Source organism: Parasteatoda tepidariorum, chromosome 1, assembly GCF_982258835.1.
Source record: "Parasteatoda tepidariorum strain Cologne lab strain chromosome 1, Ptep-v5.0, whole genome shotgun sequence".
Taxonomy (NCBI): domain Eukaryota; kingdom Metazoa; phylum Arthropoda; class Arachnida; order Araneae; family Theridiidae; genus Parasteatoda; species Parasteatoda tepidariorum.
Window position 1 is genome coordinate 13,356,727 of NC_141755.1, and position 21,774 is coordinate 13,378,500.

At 25.8% G+C, this 21,774-nt stretch overlaps 1 protein-coding gene across 1 annotated transcript; it reads right to left on the reverse strand.

The window, feature by feature from the left end:
- Window positions 1-2,014: 2,014 nt before the first annotated feature.
- On the reverse strand, window positions 2,015-20,770 carry LOC107442131 (glutathione synthetase). Its single transcript, XM_071180185.2, has 12 exons — window positions 20,471-20,770; window positions 18,458-18,638; window positions 16,662-16,728; window positions 16,267-16,409; window positions 16,098-16,140; window positions 15,462-15,535; window positions 14,072-14,233; window positions 12,706-12,772; window positions 11,353-11,541; window positions 5,096-5,177; window positions 4,776-4,965; window positions 2,015-2,279 (listed from the first exon to the last, which is right to left on the reverse strand). The coding sequence occupies exons 1-12, from the start codon at window positions 20,562-20,564 to the stop codon at window positions 2,156-2,158; spliced, it is 1,416 nt and encodes a 471-aa protein (XP_071036286.2). The 5' UTR covers window positions 20,565-20,770; the 3' UTR covers window positions 2,015-2,155.
- Between the last annotated feature and the right edge of the window lie 1,004 nt (window positions 20,771-21,774).

Consider the following 21,774-nt stretch of genomic DNA (forward strand, 5'->3'; position numbering starts at 1 on the left):
TCATCTTGAAGAGGAGACTTCACGACATGTACTTTGTGATTGTGAGGTCTATTCTGCTCAAAAGATTTTAGTAATTAGGGCAACACTGCAAGATGTTCCTGTAAGGTGTTTGCTGATTTTCATTACAGCCATAAGACTTTATTGTTAATCGTGATTTAGGGTTTGGGTACATTAGACCTCTGGTCGATGTGCCATGGTCTTTAGAGCTGCCCAACCTCTACATCTATCTATTTAACCTTAAAAATGATTTCGCTTGCATATCACGTATTGGTATATAATCTGCTTTCATTAAAGCATTCATGTATATGAATATGTTCTTGTGAAATTAAAATAAATTTAAAAGTAGATTTTAACAAAATTACTTTTAACGTAATGTTTGTCATGTACTCCTATTTAGTATCAATATAAAAAAAAATTTCATTACAATGTTAGCATATTTGACAAAATTTTAAAGTGGACAAGTATTTTCATGTTGCGTTAATAAAAAAGAACGGCATTTATGATGATATAAATCTTGATTGCAAGTAGCTCATGTCTAAAGTTAAATAGAAAAAAAAATTCTTTCTTCAATGACTATCTTATGCTTGAGATTATTTTCTTGCTAAATTTAAAGCTCTTATGAGTCATGTCTGTAGAAATATGATCAAGTTTAATGTTTAAAAAATAATTAACATCCCACATAATAAATATCTGGAATGTACTAAAATAAAAAATGCACCTTTCACTTTCAATTGTGGAAAATTTTTATGTATTAAGAATATGCAAAAAGAATAAAAAATCGGGTAGGAACAAGAGGTCAAGAACATTGCAGCTGGAAAGATTTGAATATAATGCGTAACATACAAAGACAATAAAAAAAATTCATTCTGCATTATTTCATTTTTACAATATTTCTATTACTCATTTACAGTCAATGCTGTTACACATTAACAGTCAATACAATCTGGAACTGCTAGAAAGGTGATAATGCATAATAAAATGCCTACAGTAGAAAAATTTTATATAGTATTTTATTCTTACTGTATTTCCAAACAAGTTACACATTTACTACCTATTCAACTACTGGAGATTTTTAAAGATTTAGCCGGAGGCCTGGAAAAATGCATTACATGGAATATCAGACTTTCTCGCAAATAAAGGATAAAATTAAAACACATGCTGTTGCAGAAACTGTATAGTAAAATCTTGTAGCATCCCCTGAAGTAAAATTTATTCTAAATAGTTCTTGTTTATTACATAAAGTTTGAAACCCCATCTAGCAGCTCCAGATAGCATTTTCAACCCCACGCTTAAATATGATTTTTTATACCTGCTTTGTTTTTTCATTTTGGACACATTATTTTGAATCTCCCGGTGTATGTTACTATGAAAGATGTCAACGTCCATACCTTAATAAAACTACCAGTTCTAGTCCAATCTATGTGACAGATCAAAATTAATGAATGTCATTCTTCCCACAGTCGCTTACGTGAAAGCTTGAAAATGTTTATAAAATTTCTACTACTATAAAATGTTGATAAAATTTCTAAATACTACTCTTTTACACCAGCACATGTTATTATTTAGCATGACCAGATAGTGGATAATGAATAAAATGTTTTGTAAAACATAATTATCTTGCACTTACACCTGTAAACATCGATGACTAAGTTGTAGTCATTCAAAAAAGCGATGGTGTGAAGTTCAACGTTCACTGACTGAAGACAAGTCACAAAATAGCATAATAATTTGCAGCAACATTCACTGATAAAACAAATTACTATGACATTTTATAACTGAAATCTACATATAAGATTCAATATGACCTGATAGTGAACGTTGAATAAAATGGTTGTTAAATATAACTATTTTTCACTTATGTCGATAATTTAATTTTGGACATTCACCGATACAATAATGATATAAATAAAATAAAAAAGGGCCATTTAACTACAACCTTTTCTAAACAACTGTGTAATAAATATTCGATTAATTACAACCACCAATATCGCATAAATTGTGTTTCTTAAAATAATTATTAGTTTAAATATTTCATTGTTCATTTAATTGAAATCAGATATAATTGATATAAAAACATTAACAAAATAGTACATCAATATTAATATGTCATAAATACATGGACCGTAGCAACATTGCTTGTTAATAGCATTAACAGTTAATCTAAATAGGGTGAATCTAATGCACCAAAACCAGCAGCTATACCACATTCATCTGAATCTGCTTTCTTGCTGCGTAAAAGATGTCCCGCAAATTCATTGACATAGGTATTCTTCTTATTACTACAAGACAAAAAAAAAACAGAACATCAGTTGGAAACCAATGATATGATTTAAGTAATAAACAGCTATTAAATTTGCTCAGATTAGTGTAAAGCTAGGTATTATCATATATATATAAGTTAAAAATAGACATAGAAAATAAAGATTAATGAAAAGAGAAGAAGAAAAATAATTAAAATAAAATATTTAAAAAAAGAAAATAAATTAAAAAGCTGGAAAACAAAAAAATGAAAAGATATAATCCCGTCTTCAGCTCACACAATTATATCTGCAATAAGGAGTGCTTTCTAATATTATATAAATATAGTCAAAGCAAAATATATCAATACAATAGTGGGGGGGAAAAAATTTAAACAAAATAGAACATATTAAGCCAAAAATATATATAACAGAAAATAAAAAAAATGTAAAGAAAAAACAGAATAAAACACAAAACGAAATCTATAAAGCGAGTAGCGTATTCAAATGAACTTACATGTAAGGGAAACCTCCAAGAATGATTTAAAGTATTTTCGTAATAAGATTGTCAAATTACAAAATATGAAAACAGAAACGCTTTCTTTATGGTGCGTTCTTACTGCAGAACTGAATTTTTGGGTACCAAGGATTGGCCCAAAAATGGATGTGCACAAGGTAATAATATTATACTGGATAATTTAAAGAAGTTTATAATTAATAAGGTTGATATTTAATTATACAATTTTAATGGTTTTAGAAAATTAACAGCTATTTTTTAAAAAAAAGGGAGAGAGAGACATGTTTGCCCTTTTGAACAGATTTTTAGCCGCGGATTTGCCCGAATTGGATTTGCACATGGTAAAAATATAAATAAACAAAGTAGTTTTTGATAAATTTATTAATGATAACATACAATTAACTCAATGATTTTATATAGAATTTAATTACTTTAGTTGAGTATCCATTGTTTTTTTTTCATCAAATTTTAAAAGAGTTAGTCTATTTGTTTTTTGGATAAATAAACATTACGACTTATTCTTTTAATTCTATTTATTTGATTACAAATGGTATTTAAATAGATGTTTTTAGAAACATTAGAATTCCAAGCAATTAGTTTATTAACATTAAAAACATTTCTTTTATCATATAAATCAACAAAACAGATATTTTCTTCTCTTTTAATGCCCAAATCTTTATACAAAATAAAATGATTTTAAAATTGTTAAAAAAATATATTTATTAAATCTTTTTTTAAAAAAAAACTAGTCCTAAAGAAAATACTAAGATGAGAAATTTAAAATTCATTGGCTGAAAATTATTGAATATTGCAAAATTATGAGTTCTAACACATATTGGGAGCAGTGCTTCCTACTATATATTTTTCAGTTATTATCAAAGCAGGAACTAAATTAAAATCAATCCTAGACACTATATTACATTAGTACACAAATATAGGAAGAATTATGTACTAATTATTTCTAATAAATACTATAATTAGATAAACTTGTGGAATTTAAGTGTTTCCCAAAAACAAATGTTGGAAGAATTTTTGTATAAAATGTTTCACTTAGTAAGTTTAGGCCAATCTAATTTTTAATTTTTGTTTTAATATTAACAAAAAGTACTTTTTTCACAATTAAAAATGTGAATAATCAATAGAAATATTTTCAGTTTAAAATTTATACCAGTAATCAATTTGCTTAATATAAGTTTTTAATTAGGGTATGCAAATTTATGATATCATAATAATCTTCTAACTTAAATAACCTATCTTTATAAATTAACCTATTGTAAAATAATGAAATGGTAAATCATGGTGCGTAGCCAAACCTTTCAACAAAAAATAAGTACTTTTTAAGCACAATAATTTTTTGCAAAATAATTTTGTAAGACTTTACATGATCATTATAAAATAACTAGTTTCTGACAAAGAAATCTTTTTCTTGATTATACTATCCACCATCGCGAAATTTATCGGTTTGATAGCAGAGGTTGGAAAATGAAGCTTGAAATTCAGAATATCTTGCAAAACGCAGCAGAGTTGCACATGAGAGTGCAATAATCTCACCAAATCCAGGTCAGTAACCGCACATGTGGACTCACGAGTATTTAATCAAACATGTAAAATGATTGGCACTTTCATACGGTATGGACCAACGGTACACCGAAATGGATTGTGATTGAATGAATTGTGTTAATGTTTAATAGAACAATGTGAAAAGCATGCTTTTGCATAATACATGGCAAAAATCCTCACGGTTAAAGAAAAAAATCTCATTTTCGAAAAGAGAAAATTAATCACGTTTTAAAACCCAATGAAAAAACACCTTTCATGGCTTTTTAAAAAACGAAAATCGAAAATAAGCACCTTTTAAAAACGTTATGCACCATGTAAATGCAAATTCATTTATAGAATACAAATCAAACTTTTAAATCAACTATATAGAAAAGTTTATGAAAGTTAAAATAAAAACTTTTAAAAAACAAGGTTAAAGTTTTAATTATTATTAGGAAAAACGAATATTAAACCATACATACCCTAATACTACTCCAAAAATTCCTAACTCTGCAATCACATTTGTGATTTCTGGAGGTTGGTTTCTCTGAATAATACAATTAGGAATAGATGGTGGATTTATTCGCTCCATTAAAATGTAAGCATTTCTTTCCTCAGATGATTTTATATTTTCTAGAAATTCTTTTATCTCAGTTCCATATAGATTATTACCTAAAAAAAATTTAAATCTGTAATAAAGAAAATCGTATTGTGGTTTTTAAGTTTTAAGCAAACTACAATTTAATTAAATGAATTCTGATTTTCTAGTGGGAAAAAATTAATATTAGTAAAAGATAACAACCTCCACCCTCTCTTTCTGGTTTCAATACAAATTTTTCAGGATTTTCAATTGCCATTTTAATTGCTTCATCTCCATCTGAACCCTATAATAAAATTTCTGTGACTAAATTTAATATTAACAGAATCTGTAAATACAATAAAACACAAAAATTAAATGGAAATGTTTGTAGTGCAAAATAGACGAAAAAATAATTTCAAATAATAAAGAGATTTTTATAAACATATTAAATTACATAAAAATAAAACTATTAGGGGTTGACTTCGAAAAAGCAGTTTAATAAATAAAAATAAAGAACAAATAACATAACATAGAGAATAAATAAAAATAAAGAGAATGAAAATGAACCACTGTGGAATTTTATTTTAAGTTACTGTTCAAATGCATGCAGATAATAATAAATGTTCTCATATTTTAAAACTGAAAAGCAAAAGGAAATCATTGTATACATTATTAAAAATAAATAGTAAAGTTACGTATAATTATGTACATATAGAAATAATAGTAGTAGATAGTTGAGAAATCAAGAACTAAAAATGATTAGCATATTGCAAAACATTAAACTGAGAATATAAAAAAAATGTGCCATAAAATGATACAAATAAAAAAAAAGCAATGAGTAAGAAATAAAATCAAATTATTATACATTAAATTTTAGTACACATCTTTCCAAACAGTTTACATGATGATAATTTCTTGATTAGTCTCTAACATTAGAAAAAAAACTTTCTAAACTTAAAATACTGAAAGCAATGTTAATTGCTTTCAGTATTTGAATTATTGCAGGAAAAAAATAACAGCTGGCAAAATTTCTGAAACTGTCTTTAACATTGCTATGAAGTAATGCCACACAAATACTTGAACAAAAGGGATTATTTTATAGATAAATAAATAATAACTAGGAGGCTTCGCCCCCTGCTCGCTGGCGCTCGCCAACCCCGAAACTGCTTTCGCAGTTCATTTCGGATTGCTTCGCACTCCGATGCTCGCTTTGCTCGCTCATTGGATACGTTCTAGCTTTTGTATACTTTTTTGAACACTGAAGTTCCGAAAACTTTTCACTGTAGAAAATTCTAAGCCTGTGCATTTCAATATTAATTTAAAATTTAAAACAGTTCGCATATTTTTCTTAATCACTCTATTCTAAATTTCAGTTGTTGAGAAAAGTAACTGTTGTAGGTTTTGTTTTAAAGTCTTTCCCACCAGAGGGCTAAAACCATGTGTTGTAAAACAACATGAAATAGTACTGAATGCCGGATGTAAAGCATCGGCTTCGATGAAGATAATTTTGTATTTTTAATTCTCTGAAGGGCGCCACCCTAATAATATGGAGTTTGTAAAATAAATGTATATATTTTTGATTGTTGATGAAGCCCATCATTTTGTGTTTTCATCAGTGTTCATAAGCAGAACAACTATAAGTTTTTTATTTTATCACAAAAATATAAAATGTATAAATGTATAGTACTGAACGCCGGATGTAAAGCATCGGCTTCGATGAAGATAATTTTGTGAGAATTTTTTAGATAATTTGGCGAGAATTCACCCGATTAGACATATGATGCTCAATACGTGCTCTTGCGAGCAGAAGCCTATCTATTAAAGCGTATTAGCGTTTTATATAATATAGATTAGCTATATGATGCTCACTACGTGCTTTTGCGCGCCGAATCCAATCAATTAAAAATGAAAACTGTTGCCAGCGCGAGAAAAGAAATATCATCAGTTTTATTGATACATACGTACGTATTAGCGTTTTATATAATATAGATAGTTATAAACGTTATTTTTTGTTTTAATTTTATTGCATTTTCACAAAATGTTTGATAGTATTCAAATCCTTCAGTAGTAGCTCCTCTTTAAAAAAGCGATGAATAGAAAACATTATACAAACTATAATTAACTAACAAAACAGTTCATGAGCTTCTTCAACTAGCTATGTCCTTTCCACCTTTCAACTCAATCAAGATGCCTTACAAATAAACTTTTAAACAAAAATGTTTTGCGAAACAGGAACTAAAAATAGAACATTTTTGAATTTTTAATATTTTGTGGTATCCCACCACACAATTTAAAAATCCCTTCCTGAGATTAAAATCTAAAAACTCTTTTTTTTATTTGGGTTTGAAATTGTTGATGGAAGAATTGAAAATATTGATTGATATCTCTAAAATGCTTTATCATTAATAGCGAAATGTTCACTGCCATATCTAAAACATCTATTCTTTAAACAAACATAAAGTTTGTAATTTTAAGGAACTTAAAACATAGTAGACGTCCATAGAGAAAACCTCTTTTTCCCTGATCAGTTTTCAAAGAGACATAATCTTATGATTGTTCTGTGAGTTTATGATTGATTTTTTACCTTATCTGTGCACTACGAGAAACCATTCAACCCTAAGTGAAATTACTCATGACTAGGACTGGGCGATATTAGAAATTATATATCGTGATATATCGTCAGTTTTGCATCGCGATATAGCGATGTATCGCGATATAGTATTTTTGAATTTCATTTACTTTAAGGCACAGAAAGTCAGATTTCTATCAAGACTTCATACGCATATTGATTTAAATCAATTTATAAATTTGAAAATATATATGTTTTGCTAAAGAAAGATATTAAATAAATTGACTAAGATGTACAAATCTTACTAAAAATATTTATTGAAAAAATGTGTGTAGATACAGAATGAAATATTTGCACTTCTTTATCGTTTATAAGGTATAAGCAGTCTTAATTTAAGTTAACCCCTAAAACACCCTTAATGAAAAAAAATATTGTTATTAAACAAAAGCTGATTTTAAAATTTCAAAATATATTTTAATTAAAATAAAAGTTAGATTGACTAAAAGCCGAAGTTTAAAATTAAAAATGTTCGAATTTTAAACTAAAAAGTAAACATAAGATTTGTAATAATTTCTTAAAATTTTCGTTCTCTGAAAGATTTCTCAGTTTAAAAATAAAAAGGGAATTTTATAAAGATATCTAGCTGAAATTATTGAAAGAAAATTTAAAAAATTAAAAAAAAAGCTTGTTAAGAAATTCATTATACACTTAAAACAAAGTGTTAAAAATATTTTTTTTTTTTTTTTAAAAAGAAACTTTTTTTAACAAATCAATATTTGCTTGTACTATTATGCGTAAATAATTACAGAATTATTAAGTTCGATCGTAATGTTCAAATTCTTAATGAAGAAGTAAACACAAGTTTTGTTATATTTTCTAAAAATGATCACACAAATAACAAAAGATTTCTTAGTTTAAAAATAAAAAAATAAATAAAAGTGAAATTTATCAATATATTTACCTAACAGCATAGGAACAAAATTTAAAAAATAAGTTCGTTAAAAAATTATTTGTATGCTTAAAACAAAGAGCTAAATAAATTTTAGAAAAAAAAATGCTTCTTAATCACTATTTTTATTATTATTTCATATAAATAATTAAATTAAATTAAATAATGACCGAATTATGAACGAAAAACAAAGTAAGGCAAAGTTTCTTAATTAAATTCTTAAAAATAAAAACAAAAGAATTGTGATATTCGGTAATATATTTAGCTAATTAACTAATAATATAAAACGAAAATTAAAAAAAAATAATGATTTTACTCTCTAATAAAACGAAGTAGTAATTGATAAAAAAAATAATAAATAAATAAATAAAATTCGCAAACTTTTCAAATTCTTTTGAACAAATAAAGTTTATTGACTTATGTCCAAAAAATAAGTTTTGTTTTAACTTTATTTCTAAAAATAAAAACAACTCAAGATTTATAAATTTAAAATCAGTAATAGAAGCCCATTAAATTATTAGAAGTTTTATCCGAAAGGTTTTTAATAAATTAAAAGAAAGTAAAAAAATAACCTAACAAATTTATTTACTTTGTAATTTAATTCCTTATGGGTGCCTTAAATTAGATTTCCGATAATTTTCACATTTAAAAATATAAAAAAAGTTTTGTCAGAAAATAAATAAAAAACTTACCTAATTAATGAAGAAACTTTTCTTTATAAATTCTTTTCAATAATAGATTGCGTTCAGAACAAGGTTACGACGGCGATCAGGAAGTTAATCCCATTGAAAATAATCTACAAGAAACGATTTCAAATCGCGAAGTTGCGAAAACGAACATGTGATATAACAATATAAGGTCTCAAAAGTGATTCTGATTCTACCGCTCATCAGTCAAGGCCGTCTCAACATAACGAAACAATATCGTCTTCCACAGCGCGAGTTGGCATCGGAACGTAAGAGAAAGTCCTTGCGTGTATCGCTATATCGTCTTCTTCACTCGACGGCTTAAATCAGATTTCTGATGCATCGCTTGGAATGAAAGTCGCTGTATCGGTTTGCCGATATAGGCGTTAAATCGATATGTCGCGATATATCGATTTATAGCCCAGTCCTACTCATGACTTCTAAATGCTTACAGAATTTCGTGAGTTTTATGGAGATGAAAAAAAAAGGAATAAGATGCTTAAATACTACACAATACACATTCTGTTAAAATTCTTGTAAGCTAAAACTTTTAATGAGTCAGAAAAGAGCGATTTTTTTTTATGTTAAATTGAGGATTGATATTTTTATTCACAACTTACTTAAATTTATTAACTAAAAACAAATAATAAAATATAACAGAAATTTTTTACATCAATTGAAGTTCCATAATTCATTAAGCAAAGATTAAAAATAGTTATAAAACTGCATACTTTTTATCATTTAATTAACTTATAATTTTAAATTGCAGCATTTTATTTTAATATTTCTTTTATACATCTATGAACACAAATGAAAATCAGACAGTTGGATATACTTAAGAGTAATATGATATCAACAAAACATAGTACATTTTGATAGAAAATAAATAAATAAATATAACAAATTTGTGTAAATTGACGGTTTGAATAATTGTATCTTAAACCTTGCCAACAACTCTGGTTAAAAGGCTCATTGAAAGAAACAAATTACACAATAAATGAATTTTGGAGATGTTTGCGGATATTTGTGGTTACAGGAAAACAAAAATCGATACTATTTTCAAAGACTAAATGTAGAGTTAAATTTTATAACACGAATAGAAGAACTACCACTATTTTTTAAGTATGTTACACTGAATAATGAAAAATTGTTTTTAATGATTCTTTATTTAATACAAAATGTGATTCAGTGTGTGTTTTCAGTGATTCTGCTTATGTGCTGTAGTAGGTTAAATACATCAAAAATAGCAAAAGGAACATGAAAAAAAAAAATTTTTTTTAAAGTATAATTGATACAAAAAATAGCACACCAACAGATTTATGTAGGACAAAAAAAAACTAATTAAATAAATAAAAATACACTTTTTTCTGCATGAATTGTAGATGAAAATGAAAATTATTCTGAGTAGCTAATTACATACCTGCTGTTCCTTGAGGCAAGCATTTGATCAGTTCTAATTAAAAACCATGATTTCAAATGTTAAAAAAAAAAACTTTATTGTTTTCAAATTCATTGTTTTGTGTATAAATGGGAGGAATCTTTGTAAATATGCATAATAATATATGGGTAAAGAGATGGAGAATGCATTATCCACTCAATATCACAAATAATTTTTTTTTATTGTTAAACTTTACTTGAAGTGCAATATTATTTCATTTCATGTAAAAGTTAGTAATTTTTGAACAGATAGAATGTTTTAAATAATTTATATAATTTCGGATAGGGATTGGCTTCTAGTAAAAACTGACCCAGAAATTTGTTTGAAATTAGTTCCTAGATTCCAAGGGCCTGTAGTTTCCAAATTCTAGCAGAATCACTGCTTGAGGGTGTGTTAATATTCCAGTATTGATATTTATTTGAGCAACCACCTCTTTTAACAATCATTTCAAAGCAGAATGAAAGGTAGTGGCTCCCAGAAAATTTAACTATATTGCTAAATTTTGTACCATATTACTTACATTAACCAGCGTACTGCATCATAAGAAAGAAAACAGTACCTCCAATTAAATAGTAGTGGAGACACCACTTTCATATGCATTTTGAGATGCATTTGGCAGTTTAGTATTTCTTAGTTCAATAAAAATAAATTTGAAATTTTATTGCTCATTTATAATTGTTTGCTATATCATAAATAAGCTTATAACATGTAGCATAAGTAATTTATAATACTTAAATTTATTGACAGCAAAAATTAATAACTTAGTCGAGAGTAATGTATTTCAAAACTTTGCTCAAAATCATTATTATGTGGATTATAATTCTAGTACGTGCTTACCATCTCTAGTGAATATTGATTAGCAAAAACTTCTCTAATTTCATCAGCTATATTTGGTTCGACATACTTTTCTAAAACTCCAGGTCGAGTTAAATATGCCTGAACCTTCTTTGTACCAGCTAAATGTAATCCAGCTGAAGGGCATTTTATAGCGTGAGATTGCTCCATTAAAAGCCGAATTTCCCAATCCTATAAAATCAAAAAGAACTTAAAATTTTAATAATTTACGGAGAAAAATATGTACTAAATATAAAAAAATTTACATAAGCGAAAGCTCAAAAAAGCAGTTACTTAATTTGAAAAATAAAATAATGCATTAGTGAATTGATTGAAAATATTCTTAATCAAATAAAACAAAGATTCACTACTTGATCAACTCAGCATTTAACATTTGAGCATTTTCAGTAGAAAATACATATGACAGAAAGTGTTTTCGTTTCTATAAAAAAAAAAAAAAAAAAAAAGAATGGTTATAACAATTGAACCAGCAATTCGAAAAAGGAAATGAATTCAAAAAAAAAAACTTTTTTTTGAAATAATAAGTAACTAAACAGATTCTCTGAGTCAGAACTGGTTAATGATGAGGCATGACTAAGAAAAAGATTGTACAATAATGCCTGGTCAAGAATAAAAGACTAAAGTACAAAAAGTTTGAAATTTATTTTATAACCTGAAATATGTTAAATATATTCCGTTTTCAAACAGAAAATTAAATTGATATTATAGTTCATTTATTGGTATGATATTTTAGCGTGACATATTTCATTTATTAGTACAGCATTTTATTTATTTTAATTTTTTAATTAGTAAAAAAATTGTTTTAAAAACGATGTTTAAATATTAGTTGAGAAGGGTAACCAAAGCGTATGTCAGTGCTAAAAAAATATAACAATAAAAAAATTTCAAAAATGTAAAAATACAGCCATACTTAAAGTAAAAATCATAAATATTAAAAAATAACTGTTATGTTAGCTTAAGAAATAAAAAAAATAACAGTTATATTAGCTTAGTTGTTATTTTTAGCCTCTAAAAAGATTTAATAATGAAAAGGTGTGCATGAATAATCATTTAATTTTTTTAAAAAAAGTTAACTTAAAAGTGCTGACATATTCAGCACACTAGAAGTTTTAAACCAAATTTATTATCATACTTAAAAGTAATTTTAGTTGCTTAATGAGTATAGCTCTTCATAGTGCTGTATGTTATAAAGAACCAATGACGAGTTATAAAAGTAATTTTCCTGGAAGAAGTTAAAAACTACTTCTATACTTTAAAAAACAACTTATAAATCCTTAAATGTAACAACTACTTTTTAAGGATTAAATCAAGTGATGATAGCAAATTAACAGAAACCTCAGCTTCATATTGATCAGGAACATATCCAGTTCTGTAGTATACCACAGCAACCTCTTTATCTTTTCTAAAAATAATAAAATATTTCTCATTATTTTAGAAATATTACACAAATATCTTTGTAGAATTAAAATAAGACTTTTAAAACATTATATGAAACTCAAGATTTCTTTGTTTTTGAAGGAAAAGTTGCAATCAATCAACAAATAAAAGAAACCAATTTTAAAAATAAAAAACTGCACTTACTTCTCTTTAAGAGTTTAGAGCACTAAAATGATAAGCCAAACTTTAAATTCATTCAGGAGAGCATTTTGGTGCAAAACACCACGATTTCTATGTATGTAAAAATATGATTCTGTGTATTATGCTGTTACAGAGGATATTTCAAAAACTTCTAAGATACCTACCTGTCTGGAAACAAAACCAACATTTTTATCAACAGTTTGGCGTAAAGAAATGTCACTTTCAAAAAAGTGTAGCTTAACCATATAATATTCCAAACCCTTTATTTCAATATAGTAATATATTATGCTTTTTCAATAAATTTCAATTTGTACAATAACCATCTTTATTTTTGGTAGTTTTTACCTAAAATTAGCTAGAAAAAAAAACCTAAACAAAACAGATTTCATAAAAAACTTATCCATAGAAAATTCATTCATTTAACTATAAGAAATATAAATATGTAAACATGTGTGTATCAGTATGTAACTTTAGAGATTTTTTAATTTTCATGCAACAAAAGAATCATTCGAATAAAGAAAGATAAAATTTCTACTTATTATTTACCAGATATTGAGTACTAAGAAAAAAACTTGAAGAAAACAGGTTTAATAGAAAACTTATTCATAGAAAATGCCTTAATTTACCTATAAAAAAAAACTCAAGCTTGCATTACATAGACTTATGTGTATTAGTATGGGAACTTCAGGGATCTTTTAATTTTCATACATTAAAAAAAATCATTCGAATAAAAGAGGAAAATTTCCTGAACTCATTTACAAGATAATGAGTGTTTTAAAAAAAAGTGAGTTACATCATTAAGTGCATGAAAATATCAATTTCAAGTTTGTTTTAAATACACCTGAGAAACTATTAACAAATTTATTAGCTACCTTATTTTATTACTTAATTTTTATTTTAAAAATCAAATTTATAAATTCCTTTTATTTTTCAATTAGTCTTATTTGCTCAAAAACATATTTAAGGAATTATGACTTAAAAGAAATTCAAGCTGTTATTAAGAGTTTAGCACTTTAATTACCCTTATCAATAAGAATCATTCAAAATCTTATGCAATTACATACTTATACAAGAAAAAAAAATCACTTGATATTCAATAACCACATATTAATTACTGGCTTACACGTATAGTTTGTTTTCCTTCAAACAAGCCGCTTTCCTCAGTTCTTTAAATGTACAGCGCATGACTTCGATTTTATTTTCAATATCCAAGATGGCATATTCAAGACCTCTTTGATCACTTATATTTAAAGTTTCGTCCTCAACTACAAACAAGACAATAGCACTGAAAATCAACAAAATATTAGCACACCAAAATAAAAGATTTTAAAAACTGTAGAAAGTATAAAACAGAAGATAAAGTATAGCAGATTTCTTTAAGGACATCTGTTAAGAGGACAGTTATGGGATACAAACTATTTAAGAATGGTCAAAAGTTTACAAAACTTTTTAGGGAAGAAACAAGATATAATGATAAAATATATTTATAGATTTATTTTTAAAATACCAAGTTTTGCATAAATTAAAAATATGTAATCCTACTAATAGACAAAAAGATATTTTTGTAAAAAAACATTTATATAGATTATATAATATAAATATATATAATGAATACTCTCAGTTTAGTTAGCAATACTTTGATTTAGCATGTACTTTAAACTATGACTATATCTGTACTTTTAGTGTAATTACTGTTGCATTATTAGATTACATAGACTATAAGTTATTATTCAAAAATTTCTGTTCAATTTTATTTTAAAATTTTTTAATTCAATTATATATATAATTTTATGAGAAAAGGTATACAAATATAATACTTTTGTAGCATCAATAAAAAACAAATATTTTTTTATTATACTAATGATGTTTGTTTTTATTTTTTCTAAATATGGAATTATTGTGAATATTTTATGATATTCTAAAAATTACACTTGTTTCTCAAATTGTTTTTTATTTTTTAAGAAATGAGTTTTTAAGTTTTTACCACATTTGGTGAAATGCTTAAAAAAACTGCTGTGAATTAATATCAAAAGAATTCGTAATTGTTTCAAATTTTCGAAAAAGTGGTCACTGTTATAAATACTAGGACTGCCAACTGCTCAGTAGCAAAACTTCCTAGTTTTGCCCTTGAGTATTAACACTTTGACTTAAAGCTATTTCCCATCACAATATTCTGAACAATTATTTGGACCAAAAGGTGTCTTTTCATATCGTTATGTTTACATGAAGTGATTGTGAAAACTGTAGAGATTACAAATTTTCCATTAAATATAGATAATTTGAGCATGATAATTTTTGATACATTTGACATCATAAAATCAAATTAACAAAGTATGAAAAGACAAAAAATTTATTGCAAATAAATAATTAAACTAAAAATGGAGCTAAAATTCTATTTCTAAGTTTAAGATTAATTAAGGTATTATATTGGCTGTGGATCTGAGTTTTAATAAAATGTCGTGAATGAAAAAAGAAATTTTTTTTGTAAATAAATTATCGAAAACGTGACTCACTTCTGGCATTCATAATGATCCCAAGCGGAAACTATGCCTTTCGCTATATCCTTGCAAGACTCATTCAAAGGTAGCTGAAACAATTTACACAATATGTAAATTAATGTCATCATATAACAAATGTAATGATTATGTAAAGTTTTAAAAAAATTATTTTTTAATGCAAAAAAATATTAAAAACATTTAAAATGCTATTCATATTTTGATACATAACTTTCTCACAAATAATAATAATAAACCATGAATCTGGTCAAAACTTGAAAGTGAGAAAAAAAAGTAAAAATACTGGATTTTGCTAGATTAAGAATGGCAAATGTGATATGGTATAATAGAGCTAAAAGTGAGAGAGATTTCAGGTTATTTTTTCTTTTCTTTTCAAATACTGAACATAAATATGTTAATTTAATAAAAATGAAATAAATTATTTGATCAATATTAACTAAATTATGATATTACTAACTAAATTATGATATTTATTTCAAATAAAACACATGCATCAAAATTTGGAAACAAATGAAAAAGAATTTTTAAAATAAAAATGCATTGAAAAAAAAAAATTGTGAGAAAAAAAAAAGCTAGTATGGATGATAACCAAAAAAATTAAAAAGATGTAAAAACAAGAATATAAATTCATACTTTATGATCAAATCCCTTTTGACCTAACCTTTCTAAAATGAACCTAAAAAATGAGAGAAAGGAAAAAGTTCTAAACAATAGAATTTTAAAAACACATGACAAAAAAAAGAGAAAATAATTTTACAAATAGTATTATGTAAAATCCAATCTAGAAACATAAAAAACTCACTCATGTAATTCTTTGATTGTTGGTGCTAAACCACCAAAAGAAGCTGAAATTGTATTGTTTTCCACCTGCTTGATACCAGTAACTTTTTCGTCAGAGTCAGCATGCAAGAGATAGTCAGATCGAATTATTCCCATAACTGTTTGCTACACAATGTTACAAAATGGTCTAAAATTAGTTAATTAAAAAGATGATGGTGAAGTCAATAATAATAATTGCATTGTATTATTTAATGCAATAATAATTACATTAAATAACACAAAACTACTATTAAATTTATATAAAATATTTAGAACAATTGAAAAGACTTAATATAAAAGATTAAATTCACAGATCAAGATCACAAAATTAGCATCAATTAGTTTTAAAATATACAAATTTAGTAAAACAAAACTAACTTCTTTATTTTCAACGGCCTCATAGATTTTAAAGATGTTGTGAGTAAACTCATCAGCTTCAATTGTGCTAATTCCGAAAATAAAACAAAATCATTTATAGCTAAAAATAAAACTCAAATATAGTAAAAACAGAAAATTATTTTACTCCAAATACTAATTAATGATGTTTTGAAAAATTTGACGAAGCAAAATATAATTAGTTTTAAAAAGAAACAATTTTCAAATCTGGTTTTTCAGGAATTACTAGAAATTGAGCAAGTGCAACTTTTAAAGTATGTTGTTTCTTGAAGAATTTATTGATCAAAATTGTATAAATTCTAATACTAGTTTAACAATATGTGACAATTTTTCACCTACAACTTCTTTTTTCTTGAAATATTGTTCAAATTGCTAAGACATAAGATAAAATAAACAAAAATATTTAAATTGCAAGTATATTTACAAACAAAGTTAGAAGTTAAGAGATAAAACATAGAAAAATTTTAATCTAATTATTTTTATAATTATTGAAAAAATTAGCCTTGAAGTAATGTTTAGCAAGATAAAGCCTTTGACTCATTTTAACAATTTTCATTTTTAATCATAATTCATTAAAATATTATTGAAACATCAAGTTAAAACTTATAAGGGCAAAATGTAATTTATATTAGCATGACATTTAAAAAATCAAACATAAAAATGTTGTAGGGATTAGGTATAGGAATAATAAAGCTTTTGATGGATAGAACTATTTTGCAGCTTACACAAAAACAGAAGACTGCTCTTCCAAGTTTATAGGCTTAAGGGAAAAAAATTATCAAATTCACTGATACAATTAAATTAAATATTGATTTAAGAATGTATTATAATAGCAAACCTACAACAAAATACTATAAACTTTATCTCATACTTCAGTTAAGAGAATTTTGCAATTGGTGAACATTATTATCAGTAGGTTACCTTCTTATAATCTAGAATAATTCAATTAAAAAAATAGATGAAAACTGCATATATATATTTAAACTAACAAAGCCACATAAATCATAAAAATTTTTGTAAGAATACTATTCTAAAAATGTGACTACAATCATAACAAATCTAACTTTTAAGCATTACCATGCTTTGATAACCTGTTTGCATAATTTCTTTTATGCTCTTACCAAATGTCGCTTTTATCACTGACCATTCCATATGGGATGGCTGAGATACAAGAACATTTTGCAAAAAGATATTCATAAAAAGGATTTGCCTTAGCTATGAATTTTATAATTAATGCTTAGAGAATATTTCTTTACTACAAGAATATTTCTTCTTAGCTTAATTAAAAACCTTTTTAAAAGATTTTCTGATAGAGAATACATGGTTCAAAAGGTATTTTATTGCAACAGAACATAATAAATTTGAAAACAGTTTACCTTTCCTTTAAAAATATGTAGACTACACAGACACAGGATTTTATTACGAAGTTAAAAGTGTTATGAAATTTTACACAAGAATAAACACTAGTTACAGGTTTGAAAACAAAAAATTTTTTTAGCTAAATCAATGACTTAAAAAAAATTTATATATACATAAATATCATGATTTAAATCACAATTTTAATTGCAATTTAATTAAAAGCAAATTTAAATCGGTGCCCCTATGAATCTCTTTTTGCAGATTTGCATCATAACATATACAACTTACAGTTTTTACACTGTAAGTCTCATTTTGGGAATTGACAATCATAGCTAAATATTAGATTTCTAAACTGTTTAAATAAAGTATTGAATCTAAGCAATTTAATGAAAGCAAAATACATAAATGTTGAACATTACTTTGATAAGCATTCCATTAAGATTTCCTTTGAAAATGATACTTTAAGCAATATGGAATTAATATAAGTCTGAAGCCTATATACTTTGTTAAAATATACTTCTGAAAAGAAGGATGGAAGTAAGCAAAATGAAAGAGGAACTCTACAATCTTTGGGCAAATCTAACGTCCGCTGTGATACTCCTAAAAGAAAATATAATAAAAAATGTATCATTTCATACTATCTAAATATATAATAGTATAATAATAAATAACAGTATAATAAATAGTTGCTCATAAAAGAAGATAGTCTAATTCCACTCAGAAATATCCAAAAGATTGTTTTTAAACCAACTGTAACTCTAATTAACAAAAGCAGGCCTTAGATTTTAACAAATCTTGAGCTAAACAAATTATAAGAGACTGTTTGCTTTATTGCTCTATATGATAATTTTTTTTTACAGAAAGTGATACAAATAATAAATTTGTTGCATAAAAAATATAATTTGTTAAATGCTAATTATATTATATAATAAACTAGGGGTCTGCCCAGACATTTTGTGAAAGGTCCTGTTTTTGTAAAATTTTAAAAAAACTATTCATAATTTCTGAATATAAAATAAGCAATTATAAGTCACATTCTTTCAACCAGGGTCCTGCTTTTATGAATTTGAGCAAATAGGGTCCTGTTATTGCAAAATTACTAAAAACCCTTTCAAGATGTTTTTAAATTGTAAATAGATATGAGATTCAGCTCAACAATTGCTGCTACTAAATCAGAGATGCAACATACAAATATTTGGTATTTAGCCTATATTTCTCAACACAGAATATTCATTTTGGATGAATAATGGAAACAAAATCACTCAGATTTTTAATAATATCAATTTACATATTTTAAATTACACAGCTTAGTAATGTATCACTTTTAATGTGTTACGCATTAAGTAAACTTAAACAATTCTTAAATTTATAATATTTAATTTAAAAAAATTGCCGGAAACTAATTTTGATTAACATAATATTCTATAAATTAATTTTATGAATAAATACAAATTGATCAATTATTTATTTACAAAAAAAAATATGATGTAATACTAATAAGAATGTGAACACGATGTTTGTTAAAGTAGATATATTTTCTTAGAATACTACATTTGGAATTTAAGCTTAGGAAAACTTAGTTTGTCTGGAACCGTCTTTCTCCTCCCCCCCCCCCCCCCACCGGGAAGGGTTTATTAGATTAACAAAACAATAATGAAGATAAACAAATTTGTGAAGGGTCCAATTAAAAGATAAATTATTTTGTGAAGGGTCCGTTTTTATGAAAAGATATTTTGCGAAGGGTTCCCCAAATTTCTTCTAAACTAATAATTATAAAAATAACTGTAATAATAATTAATAAAAAAATTACAAATTCATCCAATCTTCAGCTTTAACCAACTTTAATGAATTCATAAAACTTAACTATCACTAGCCAGTTTGTCTTTCCTGCGTACAATAGATAAATCTTAAATAAATTGCAAAAGAAGAAATTTAACAGATCTTACTTTAAGATAAACAGAAAAAAAAATTTGTAAATTTTCTCTCAATTTTTGTCAGAGTTCAGCGTCAAATACTTTACTTCAAATAATTCAACTTTCAAAATAAATGGAGCATGAGTGTACCCATTCTAGACCTTATTAATTTCCTACATCAAAGCTTTTAATGCTATGCAAACAAGGTGTCATGGTTTATAATACAATTTAAATGCAATCTAAAAAAAGCTTGTTCCTACAAAAGTTTTTAGTCATAAACCAATCGCAAAAGTAAAATTCAAATGCTATGCAAATTAATTAATTTTAATGCTATGCAAACAAGGTGTCATGGTTTATAATACAATTTAAATGCAATCTAAAAAAAGCTTGTTCCTACAAAAGTTTTTAGTAATAAACCAATCGCAAAAGTAAAATTCAAATTGCCTAGTATTTAAACATTTCATTGAAGAAAATTGACTTGTTATGGAGGATCAAATAAATTATAAAGTACAGAATTACCTTTCATTAATGCATAATCTTTAGCATCCTGGGAAAGTGAAGATAAGTTATCATCACATATCCCATATCTTGCTTTAAGAATATGATGCTCCATTATGTAATTAATTATTTAAATTTTGTTATAAGATTGAACTGTAAAATTATAAATTAAAAAATTCAAATCAGCAACAAAAATTGACGATTTATTAAAACAGAAATACAAAAATCTGCGCAAGAAATGTAGCGGAACAACAACTTTTGAAATCGGTGGAAAACCAAAATAAACAGAGAGCAGAACACTACACTGAATCTACCGGTTACGATTAAGTTTGCTCATTTCATTTCATCATAGGACTTCATATTTTAATTAAACGACTAATGCGCTACCTTGTGGAAATTTGGTAAAACTACAAAAGAGGTTGTTCCATTTATAGAGGGGTGTATCTGGTGAAAGAACTTGTATTTAACCTGATGGCTAGAGTTATAATTTCTTATTGCTGCTTTGTAAATTAGATTTCTTTCAAATAAATGTCATTAATAATGCCTTTGAAAGATTCTTTGTTTCTTAAACCATATATTACATTAAAAAAAAGAACTTATCATTGACTTACGAAAAGAAAAAAATGTGAGAATTATCTTTGACTTTTCATTTGCATAATTGCATTACATAAAAAAATTAGCGAAAACAATTGGTGTTAAAAATTGGAAAGGTATTTTTTACTCAGCTGAAATTTTTGTAAAATTTGAAATCAGATGGAAAAAAAATATGAGATTCAGTTTACAAAAATAAAAGCATTGTTACGATATTTAAAAATGTCCCAGTGGTTAAATTCAAAGCTGTATTTTTTACAAATTTCAAATGCTCTTAACATTTTGTGAAACACTTCTTAAACGCTCTACCGCCTACTTGACGCCATGGCTGATCTCAATGAGCTTTCTCGAATGTAAAGATAATTGATCTCTGATGTCATTTTGTGAAACACTGGGTGAGTAAAAAAAATCTCGATAAACTATTAAAAATTTACCTTTTTCTGACATAAAATATTCCTAACATATAAAGTGAATGCAGTAGGAAAAAAGATTATCCAAGAGTATTTTCATAAAGAATGTAAAACAGCAGAATGTACCTGAGTAAAATAAAGTAGCTATAATTGAATCGTTATATTTAAATATATATTTTCACGTAGAGACATTTGTCAGAAGAATTTCTCTTCACAAAAATTCTGATTTTTTTTTTGTTGTTGTTCACATTTATATTAATTTCAAAGTCATGCTCAATAAAGAACAGTTTTGTATAAATTTCTTTCTTCTATATTTATTCATTA

Coding starts and splice junctions, on each gene's coding strand:
- LOC107442131 (XM_071180185.2), bottom strand. CDS start 20,564: ATGGAGCATCATATTCTTAAAGCAAGATATGGGATATGTGATGATAAC. Junction 16,729..18,457: donor TTAATGGAATGCTTATCAAA/GTAATGTTCAAC, acceptor TTTCGGAATTAG/CACAATTGAAGCTGATGAGT. Junction 16,410..16,661: donor AGGCCGTTGAAAATAAAGAA/GTTAGTTTTGTT, acceptor AACATTGTGTAG/CAAACAGTTATGGGAATAAT.